The sequence below is a fragment of the Octopus bimaculoides genome, chromosome 7 (assembly GCF_046866305.1).
Source record: "Octopus bimaculoides isolate indiv1 chromosome 7, ASM4686630v1, whole genome shotgun sequence".
In the NCBI taxonomy this organism is placed as follows: Eukaryota; Metazoa; Mollusca; class Cephalopoda; order Octopoda; family Octopodidae; genus Octopus; species Octopus bimaculoides.
In genome coordinates this window covers 81,883,821-81,896,320 of record NC_142934.1, presented here as the reverse complement: position 1 = coordinate 81,896,320, position 12,500 = coordinate 81,883,821, and the positions used below count along the sequence as shown (strand labels likewise).

Below are 12,500 nucleotides of genomic sequence, written 5' to 3'. Positions count from 1 at the left end.
GCACACACGGATATATACGACGGGCTTCTTCACAGTTTCCCTCGAGCAAATTTGCTTAAAACGCTTTAGTAAACGTCACTCAAGGTTTCGTACAGTAGGACTGAACCCTAAACCACACGGTTACAAAGCGCACTGTCATGTGAAACATTCAAGCCTGCTGCGCTTATATTGACAAACATTTTTCGTTCCGTTCTTTCCTTTAACTCAGAAGTCCGTTAGTGTGTGTAAGTCCATAAACTGTGAGAAGAAATGAATCTGACGAATTTACCATTTCGTTAGAAAAAAAGAAATGTTTCTGATGAAATATATGTTGCCGCCATACTGAGTGTGTGAATAGTTTAATTGATAGGGAACACAACTAGACAGTACGTTAAGGTTGTTGTTACAAGCATGAATTAAATACAACTAATTCTAAATTGCTACCAAATGGTGGTTTGATTAATCCTTTTTGTGGCCATAATTCTAATGCCTATCGGTTTGAAATAATTCTGAAAATAATCACGAATTCCAAGGGATTTAGTAAAAAACAAAATTTAGCTGCAATTTAGAATATAACGATATGGCTTTTCAAATTTAAATTGAATAAAGGTTTAAATTTTATTAATGAATTATATAAGCACAGCAACAGTCTCAAGATGGTCGATACAAAAAGAAATTAATTGATAGATACATATGTAAAGAACCCTAAGTTTTCGAATTTCATGCCTCTACATTTAATTCCGGCTAATCAGATTTATCACGTATCTCGTTCATTAGTTATCTGACAATCCCTCTGTCTGTCTGTCTGTCTGTCTGTCTGTCTCTCTCTCTCTCTCTCTCTCTCTCTCTCTCTCTCAAACACACACTCACACACACACACACACACACACATAAGGTTGTGGGTGTGTGGAAAGAAGCTTGCTTCCCAACCACATGGCCCCGGGTTCAGTCCCACTGCGTAGCACCTTGGGCAAGTGTTTTCTAATTTAGTCTCGGGCCAACCAAAGTCTTGCGACTGGATTTTGTACAGGGAAACTGAATGAATCACATCGTGTATATATATATATATACGTGTATCGCGACAGACCGGTGCCCCCTCCAAGTGGGGAAGCTATACGCCAATGAAACCGGGAAACCGACCCTTATGAGTCAGGCATGGTTCGAGAAGGAACAAACAACAACAATATATGTGTGTATATGTGTGTGTATGTATGTATATATATATATATATATATATATATATATATATATATATATATATATATGTAATTAAATATAAAATACATCAAGTAAAGGACATCACCAACGAGTGAAAAATACGTAGACACACGAGAGATAAGTACAGGACAAAATACCCTAAAATATACAATAAAAACAGGACATCGCCAACGAATGAAACATACTAAAACACATAAAGTATGGGACAAAATACCAGAAGAAGTCCAGCCCTTCCTCAGTTGTCCACTGTTAATTACTCCCTATTTCGAGCTTTCAACAACAAGGTAGGAAACTTTCAAAAAAAAAAAAAAAAACACCACCATTCATAAATTTAAAAAATATAAAATTTGTGGAGAGTTAGGGCTTCGAACGAACAAACGACGACAGAATGGACGTATAGAGCAAACAATCAAAGAAGACCAACGTTAAGGGCCGTCAGGCCAAAGTTTTTACTTTTATTTCTATATATATATATATATATAATCATAAATGTATAGGGATTGACAGTAACCTGCTTCTCCAACATACTGAGAATTCAGAAATAGCAGTCAAAGAACTACTGATTTCAAAACTACAAATTATTACTCCAGATTGATAGCGATATTTTTGATACACAGAACAAAAAACAATAGAGAAGAGTAAAAAAACACTTGCCTTTAGTTAATTTAGTACAATTGTTTCACAGTTAAGAGTACTCTATTCTGATCTTCAGCTAAATATTCTAATAAATTTGTTAATAATAACTCCATGATGGATGGTTATACCGCAGGAATTCGTACGAGTCTCTTTCCTAAACGGGACTATTTCTGATACACACTGAATTGAAATTCATTAGGGCGAGAGATTTTGAATTTACTGGCCGATAAATTTCTTAACGTCTTCCTCACGTGGTATTGATGTTCACATGGTCAAAATTAACGTGAGTTATTTAGACATTAACAAATTTATTAGAATATTTAGCTGAAGATCAGAATAGAGTATTATGTACTCTTAACTGTGAAACAATTGTACTAAATTAACTAAAGGCAAGTGTTTTTTTACTCTTCTCTATTGTTTTTTGTTCTGTGTGTATCAAAAATATCGCTATCAATCTGGAGTAATAATTTGTAGTTTTGAAATCAGTAGTTCTTTGACTGCTATTTCTGAATTCTCAGTATGTTGGAGAAGCAGGTTACTGTCAATCCCTATACATTTATGATTATAAATTTTTACCGAAAAAGGTTTTTTTCATACTGAGCTACCCGGCAGAATTGTTAATTATTAATTTTATTACTAATTGATGATTTCCCTGCCCTGCATATCTATCTATCTATATATATATATATATATATATATATATATATATATATATATATATATATATATATATATACTCACACACGAAGTCAGATAACTGACGAACATGATAAGTGAGAAATTTAATTTGCCAAGAATTTAATCTGAAGGTTGAAAAATACGCAGACGTAGAGTTTTCACACGCACGCGTACTCAAACATACACTCATCCACATCCTTTTACTCTCTCTCTCGCGCGCACACGCACATACACACACACTTGTTATTTTTCCTGTTTTTTTACTGGTTATCACTTCTGATAAACTGGAAGCTTTTGAAATGTGGACAGTTAGAAGAACACTAAGAATATTTTGAACAAGACATAAAACCAATGAAAAAGTGCTATAACTAGCAAATACAAATAGATCATCATTAATCTCAACTATTAAAATATAAAAAAAAGGAATCTAAATTTCTTCGGTCGCATAGTAATAAAATAAGATACGTAAAGACCATTACTAAAGGAATGATAAATGGTAAACGCCCGTGAGGAAGACCTACAACGAACGTGTAAGAATGGCAGAGGAAAAACAAGAATCATTATTATATTTATTTCGTTAAATATTTGAATAAAAATGAAATATATTAAAATAATAAGATTTATTACCACATTTTATATACTACATTGGAGTTCGTACTGTTCTTTCTTTTTCATTAAGATTTTTTTTATTACTTTAGAGAGGGTAAAGGCAGGAGCCATGTTTCTAATCATGGCTGCTGCGAATGGTGATAGAAAGAGTGGTAGGTAGAAAGTTATTCACAGACTAGAAACATTCACGGAATTCTTGCACGACTGAAGGACACGACTGAAGGTACCCAAGAGACAGGTAAGGGTGTTAAACAGAGTATCGGATCCTCAACACAGTTTTCCTCAACCAAATTTTACCCAAAAGCTTTTGGCCGATCCTAGATGACGGTAGAAAGTACTCACCTGAAGTGCTGAAGAGTAATATTGAATCCAATGTCATGTAGTTGTGAAGCGAACGTCTTTGTCGCACGGTAGCCATGTCTGAAAGGAAATGAATAATTACTCGAAACTTTGGTATGGTGGAAGACACTTGACCGCAGTGTAAGACCGAATTCAATGCAAACTTCTTAATGAAATAACCATGCCTACTTCCACTGTAACCCTTTCCAAACTACCTTTGTATATAAATACGAATCGGTCAACTGATTTTAATATCTGGAAGGGCTTTGGAAATTGATTCTATCTGTCTGTCTGTCTGTCTGTCTGTCTAGCTGTCTGTACATCAGTTAATCTGTCTAGCTGTCTGTATATCTGCCTATTTATCTATTTATTAATGTATTTGTCTGTCTGTCTGTCTTCGGTAACACAGACACTAAAAATGCAGTTAAAAAATTGAGGGAAAAAATGTTTGTACAATGATTAGAGTAATAACATTGCCTTAAGAAACATCTGTTGTTTAAATCAAGTTCTGTTTTGAAATGACTACAAAACATCAAACGCACAAATTCGATATCGATGCAATCCGATACCGGCAGATGTCCACTGAATTGGTTTTGGTAACCAATCATCTCTCTGTCTAATGTAAACATTAAGCAGTCACCCATTAGTCCTTTGATGTTCTGAAACTCAAATTTCCTTTCATTCCAGTGAAGAGGAAACCGTTGCTCCGACTGCGGCATCAAGACGGGAAAAATTCCAAAGAGCAGGTAATATCTGATTTTAAATACATTCGATTAATGCGCACCTGAATTTTACAGTATATATGAATGATCTCAGAAGATTTTATTTGTATGAAATTATTAAAGTTACATTCACGATATTAGACTGCTAATACCTTTTATGTTTTATGTACTGAAATGTTTGTATTATTCAAAATATTTTAACATTATCCGTAGAGAGCTTTCTGAGAATTATAGGTGATAAATATTTTTAAATGGAAGTTTGATTTTAGGTAAACAAAACAAACAAACAATATTTATAAATATTTATATAAAATACCACATGTACACGTACGTATTAAATATACCTCTACATATCTATACTTTAATCATCGCTACTTAATGTGCCTTGAATTGATTACAATTTGAAAAAGCTTTGCACACATCAAAACATTTATTGTATGCTATATAAATATAAGCGCAGTAATTGTGTGCGAACGACTGATCCGGTGTCTATAGCTAACGAAGAGTAACGACGCAGAAACACGTTATATATTCCTATGACCTCATTCATCGCCTAGTTGTGTGTTTTTACATATATTGTCTATAAGGAGACTGTTTTCGGAGTAAAAGTGTTTCCAACTTTGAGTGTGCATTAACGTGTTAAAATAAATATAATTATAATATATATAATATGATATAAAGTACAGAATACGTATTGCTACAATATTTTTATTTGTCTGTTCATAATATTGCAATGTGTCTGCATGAGACAGAAAAAATATCAAACAGTCTAATTAATAAAGAACTAGATTACTTTTTCATGACTCATGTGCATCAAACCGCTCAGACAACAGTAAGGTTTGTCACAATGGTTTGTCCATTGGCAACCAGTATGGTTGCCTGCGATTCATGTGTTTATCTTTGAATGGGCTCTGGTACATTCGATATCACACATATAATCATTTCTAGAGTCTAAATTGAAATAATGCTTTCAACAACGGCTGGATTACTTTGGTCACGACTGAGTGCTGGTGTGACTTTTACAGCGTCACATGAAGATTTGAATTGAGACTAATCAGCTTTGCCCACCTATCATTTTCTTATTGCTCCCACTGTTGTGAGCATCTACTTATTATTCTTAGGGCGCGTATTTTCGGTTTAGTGGACTAATTGGATCACTTGTTAAGATAAAATATCTTAGCTGCGGACAGAACGTTGTGTCAATGACAGAAGGATACAAATGATGACTGTCGTTTTCCAAAAACATCCTACCAACTAATCTGGATTAAGTAATTTACTTCAGGCCGGAGTTAAGTAATGCAATTTCTCGTAAATATTCCTAGCAGAATTCTAGTAGAGCAAGCGATAACATATTACACATCAACTTATTGTCAGTTTAATCAATGGAGTATGCTCCCTTTTCTTCTTAATAACAATTTTCAATAGCACTTATGTCTTTTTCTCTTACTACACGTGAAATGTCACTTTCTACTAACTCACTACATTGTGTTAACAATATCACATCTAACCTGCAGAACATACTCATACCATGAGGCATTTGGAATTAAATTTGAGAAATTCTGAAGGCAGCCATATTGTTTGAAAAAATAAGGCAGAAAATCGTTTCTAATCGTACATCTTTGAACTTTTTAGTTAAATATCACATTTTTTAAGACTATATTTGTATTTCGGAAAAATAGGAATGATAGCAAATAGTGCTATTATTATTTTGACTGCAATTGAGCTAAATCACACCGTAATGCCACAAAAATGGCTATTTTAAAACAACAAACATACCAAATAAACGTTTACAGAAGCAGATACACATTGAAAAAATTACTTTGGCTATTTTTATCTTCAAATAGTAGAGTGGATGTTTAAATATTTCGAAGGCTTTTCTTGGTAAAAATCAATAAAAGTTGCTATAAATGATAAAACGTATTTAAAACCTAACCAAATATTTAAATATTCTAGACACAACGGATATGGAGTTGACGCAGTCAACAAACAAGGAATTCGAAAGTTTTGGAGTACGGCGGAAAAAGAGAATACTTCCGAAAACCCCGGTAAGTTTTACATCAAGAATAGAATTTAGACTTACTGCTAATTTAATGGTTATAGTGACTTTACACCAATCAAATTTGATATATTGTTTCCTTTATTCATATGCCAGTCTAGGCTGAATCATCGACTTTAAAATTGTTAAATATATTGTATCAACTGTTATTCTTAATTTTTATATTTAATTATCAGCTAATCTATAAGGAATAAACTAATCCATCAATCATAGATTTCAGTAATTTCCAGTCTTATATCTCCAATAGATGTAAAGACACTTTTCGTAAGAAGATTCTGAATGAAACGAAATTTACTAAAAATAACTTTGTATTTTTGTGTGTATTCCAAAGGGACGTTGAATGAAAAATTCATCCATTTGAAACAATTTATTTCCTTTTCAGTTGGAGATAAAGAAGGATACTACACGCTTGATCACGGGGCGTCTACAAATGAAACTTAACTACAAACCAGAACAAATGAAATTATTTGTGACTTTAATAAAAGTGACAAATTTAGTTCCTCCAGAGAAACCCGAAAGAAAAATACCTAACCCTGTTGCTATGCTACATTTGCTACCCAAAAGAAAGTAATTATTTTTTTCTGTTAAGACAAAACTATTGTTTTGTGTTTTCTCTTATTTAGTTAAACGTAAACAAATGTCTAAAGAAATCGATTATTTGTTGCAGAAAATATCTCAACAGTGACATAGGTAAGTAGTGAGTGTTGCAATGTTAGGTTAGTCAAAATAGAGTCAAAGTGAAGCGGTTTATATTCCAATTCTAATAATTTTATTTCATGTTTGTCCAGTGGTTGCCAACTATTTCTATGACCCACACTTCGAGGAAGATTTGGATTAATTTTAGAATCCTCTACAAAAAAATTAACTTAATATTAAAAGAAGGAACAGCTAATTTTATAATGACTAATCTATTTATGTGGAGGCGCAATGGCCCAGTGGTTAGGGCAGCGGACTCGCGGTCATAGGATCGCGGTTTCGATTCTCAGACCGGGCGTTGTGAGTGTTCATTGAGCGAAAACACCTAATGCTCCACGAGGCTCCGGCAGGGGATGGTGGCGAACCCTGTTGTACTCTTTCACCACAACTTTCTCTCACTCTTTCTTCCTGTTTCTGTTGTACCCGTATTTCAAAGGGCCAGCCTTGTCACACTGTGTCACGCTGAATATCCCCGAGAACTACGTTAAGGGTACACGTGTCTGTGGAGTGCTCAGCTACTTGCAAGTTAATTTCACGAGCAGGCTGTTCCGTTGATCGGATCAACTGGAACTCTCGACGTCGTAAGCGACGGAGTGCCAACAAGAACAACAATCTATTATTCTATTCTATTTATTATTATTTTTTTTTGCTCAGGAACCCAGGTGGAAGGTAAAGTTTGACACAAAGGCCTAGGTCTGAGAGAGTGAAGAGTTAAAACTATACATGTAGACTAATAAAATTCTTGGTGTGACTAATAGATAAATATATTTTCAAGGGTTAATAATTCTATTCTGGAAACATGTTTTAATAAAATATACACTTTCCCGCTTACCGCAGGAGACACTATTTTACACCTGCAGGGGTTTCAGGCACCTCGGGCTGGAAACCCTCCGTGTTAGACAATAATCATCTTGAAAAAGAAAAAGAATTCCACGCATTGTTATATATCGTCTTTTGTAAAAGTATGCCCTTTTCGCCTGAGGATAAGAAATCACTGCTAAATAGTCGGTTAAATTGAAGCAAATCAAATTTCTCTGCTGCAACGAAATTCAGTTACTTCTTTAATGCTAATGGGGCAAGATAACAACCTCAACATCACCAAGTCTGCACAGCTCTGTCTCCAGTAAACAGAAAGATAATCCATGATAACTAAACGAGAAGAATACCGTATAGAAGAAGTTCATTTCCTAGTGGTCAGAGAAAGCAATTCTTAGTTTTGATTCCTCATTGAAACTATTTCAAGTCGTACTAAGCTTCAGTGTGTGTGTGCTTGTTTCTGCCTTTGTCCCAACCTCCGCTTGACAAACTGTGCTGGCGCGTTTACGCTTCCGTAATTATGCGGTTTACCAAAGGAAACCTCTAGAATAACTTCCAGACTTACATACTGGGGTTGATTCGCTTGATTAAAATTGTTGAAGGTGATGCCCCAGCTTGGTCACAGTCTAATGGCTGAAACAATTAAATCTAAAAAAGAGCAAAGTGTAGTGGTCTTCTATTATTTTCTAAATTATTCTATTGCTTATCAGATGTATTTACCAAATTGTAGACATGTGTTTATTTACAATGTAAATATGATTAAATTAAAAAGCGTCGCATTACTTCTCTAGATTTTTGAAAAATCTTATTTAAGCGTTAAATAAACATCATCATCAAAGTGTTAATCATTTTTCTTCTTTTATAGTGAATCACAAGTTTTCGAAACCACAACAATTTTGGAATGCTCGTCACCAGAGTGGAACGAAACTTTTACGTTCGTTGAAATCCCTCCTTCGCGGGTAAGTATTCTTTTCTACTCTAGGCACAAGGCCCGAAACTTTGGGGGAGGGGCCAGTCGATTAGAACAACTCCAGTACTTAATTTATCGACCCCGAAAAGATGACAGGCAAAGTCGACCTCGGTGGAATTTGAACTCAGAACGTGAAAATAGACGAAATACCTATTTCTTTACTGCCCACAAGGGGCTACACACAGAGGGGACAAACAAGGACAGACAAACGGATTAAGTCGATTATATCGACCCCAGTGCGTAACTGGTACTTAAATTATCGACCCCGAAAGGATGAAAGGCAAAGTCGACCTCGGCGGAATTTGAACTCAGAACGCAGTGGCAGACGAAATACCGCTAAGCATTTCACCTGGTGTGCTAACGTTTCTTATTTCTTTACTGCCCACATGGAGCTAAACATAGAGGGGACAAACAAGGACAGACAAGGGGAGTAAGTCGATTACATTGACCCCAGTACGTAACTAGTACTTAATTTATCGACCTCGAAAGGATGAAAGGCAAAATCACCTCGGCAGAATTTGAACTCAGAACGAAATACCGCTAAACATATCTTTTTAAACCCAGTACTTATTCTACCGGTTCTTTTTTGCCGAAGCGCTAAGTTACGAGAACATGAACGCACTAACACCGATTGCTAAGCGATGGTGGGGTACAAACACATACACGAATACACTCACACAAAGATACACACACACATAGTTGAAACATAGAAAAACAAAAGACGAAGACAGGTGTATGAATAACAAGCCTGTGTATTAGTTTGACGCTCGGGGAGAATGAAAAAGTATTTTACGTTTCGAGCCTACGCTCTTCAACAGAAAGGAATAAGAGAATATATATATATATATATATACGACGGGTTTCATTCAGTTTCTCTCTACTATATCCACTCACAAGGCTTTGGTCGGCATGAGGCTATAGTAAAAAAACACTTGCCCAAGGTACCACGCTTTGGGACTGAATTCGAAACCATTTGGTTGGGGAGCAAGCTTCTTACCACACAGCCACGGCTACGTTATTGTTAATTTTATGATAGTAGCATGTGATTTAAGGGCAATTTAACTGATATTTCTTAACAGATTGTTGTAATTTCTGCTGTGTAGATAAGGTAATAATGTATAACCAGCACGGAAAGAAAAATGAAGGTTGTTTTCAATCCTTTATCCGCAGGAAGTAAACATTTTTCTAGCTTTTGTCATATTATTTTTCTTTTTTTCTGCTATTACATTTTTAGTTTCGAAATTAGTAAATACATCATTTCTGAATCTGAATCGTTTTAAGTCATTGCAATATCGTACTTAAAATATAAGTGTAACGCGTTGAATGAATAAGAAAATTCTGTTTCATTCGATAGATAAACTAATGAATTGATGGAAAAGAAAAGCTAAGGACATTTTTAATCGCTTTTAACCCTTATCGTCAGAGTAATGTACGAATTTCGTTTATCGTTTTTATTGCACTTTTCATCTATTTTTATATTTTTGTTGTTATTACATCAGTATTAGCAATTTATCAGGGATTGAACATATAATTAAAATTATCAGTGAATGGAAAATGTCTTGTTTTTCAGATTTGTAATTTTCTAAAGGAAAATTAGTCTTTATTGAATAACTTTAGCTTTGCCCTTTATAAGCACAAAGTCATTGTTGGTGACATTTCCTTAAGAGAGTTAGATTGAAAATTCTCACGAGGGTAAATAAAGTTAAGCCCAAAATTGTTCTCCATACATTTTTCTTCACATGAATTTAGTATCGATCGATCGCTCGATCCATCTATCCATCTATCTACCTACCTACCTACCTACCTACCTACCTATCTATCTATCTATCTATCTACTTATCTGTCTGTCTATCTATTTATCTACCTATCTGTCTACTTATCTATCTCTCTGTCTTTCATAGATCAAACGATAGATCAATTGATCGATATCTGTTGTGTTAAAAAATTTCGTTTCAAAATAACGTTAATCACTTAGATGAACCGTCTCCCTCAATTTTGCATAATAACTAATCTAATTCTCTAAAACGTTGTTTCCTAGTCACTACTAAACATTATTTTTCATTCTCTTTTACTCCCTCTCTCTCTCTCTATCTCTCGCTCTCACATTCTCTTTCAAATATAAGTATCTCTATTTTCTCCTGCTAAAGGTCTGATTTATTTTCTGTCTCCAGTGGAGAGAAACTCACTCGCCAACGGGCATTCTCTGCCTCGTCCTAGGTACACATAGCTAACAGTCATTAATATTTTGCCACCCACTCTTCAACATATATATATATATATATATATATATATATATATATATATATATATATATATATATATATATATATATGTATGTATATATATGTGAGTCTGTGTATATATACATAAATTTATATAACTTCATATATATGTACATACACGTTTATACTTACATCCATACATATATAAATACATATATATATACATACATTCATACACACAGATACATCCGCACAGATTCACACAGACACATATATACGCATACATGTATGTGTGTGTGTATGTATTTTAAGAAAACGGTTTCATCTACAATGAAGCATCAACAAAGAAGAGTAACATTTAAGTGATATGGAATATCAAAAGAAATTATTTAGTTGACTGATATGATCAGGGATAATAGTCAAAGTTGAGTTTTTGATGTTGTAACTCGTGCATTAATATAACATTAGACTAAGAAGAACTGATAGGACGGACAGACATTTATCCTAGTAAAAAAAAAATGTAAACGTTCACATTCAGAACGTATAGATACCGACCTACTAAGAATTTCTAGCAATCAGGATATATATATATATATATATATATATATATATATATATATATATATATATATATATATATATATATATATATATATATATATATATATATATATATATATATATATCCATATATATATATATCCATATATATATATATCCATATATATATATATCCATATATATATATATCCATATATATATATATCCATATATATATATATATATATATATATATATATATATATCCATATATATATATATCCATATATATATATATCCATATATATATATATCCATATATATATATATCCATATATATATATATCCATATATATATATATCCATATATATATATATATACATATATATATAAATATGTATATATATAAATATATATATAAATATATATAATAATATCAGGGACAAAATCTAAAATTACAGGTAAGAACTCAATTAAAATCAATTTATAAAAAAATAAAATTAAATTGAGCTTTATAGATAAAATATATATATGTGATAGTGGATTTTCATCGATGAGTTCTTGAAACTTAGTTATTTTCCCTAAAACTATATATAAATATATATATATATATTTTTTTAAAGTTTCAGCTTAGAGCTGCGGCCATGTTGATGCACCACCATGTTGCTACACTGTTATTACAGGGAGCCTCTTACAATATGTGGCACTTGGTGAAGAATGGAGTTTGATTTAGCAACCCTCATTTGCACCTCCTGCCGCGAGGTAGGTTCATCTGGGACTCTCCATAGGAAGAGGTCCAGCTTTGATTTAAAAACTCCTACATCTACTTTGTGCAGATTCCTCAGGCTCTTTGGGAGAATATTAAAAAGCTGTGGGTCCCTGAATCCCAAGCTGTTGCAGTAACTGGTCCTGAAGCGCGATGGCATTGCTGGGATCTTTGGCACTATGCAGTGTCGTCCCGTTCTGGCATTGGTGTAGCTTTCAATGCCAAAATTTGGCACAATTCCTTCCAGGATCT

General features: G+C 33.6%; 1 protein-coding gene across 6 annotated transcripts in view; it reads left to right on the top strand.

Annotated features, from left to right (window-relative positions):
• LOC106871929 (regulating synaptic membrane exocytosis protein 2) overlaps nt 1-12,500 on the top strand; it is a 309,716-nt gene that overhangs the window by 244,163 nt on the left and 53,053 nt on the right. For all 6 annotated transcript variants that reach the window (XM_089355577.1, XM_089355576.1, XM_089355579.1 and 3 more), the window contains 4 exons: nt 4,147-4,205; nt 6,135-6,226; nt 6,620-6,804; nt 8,615-8,708. In XM_089355577.1, coding sequence (XP_089211703.1) covers nt 4,147-4,205; nt 6,135-6,226; nt 6,620-6,804; nt 8,615-8,708 — 430 coding nt within the window. The remainder of the gene's footprint in view (nt 1-4,146; nt 4,206-6,134; nt 6,227-6,619; nt 6,805-8,614; nt 8,709-12,500) is intronic.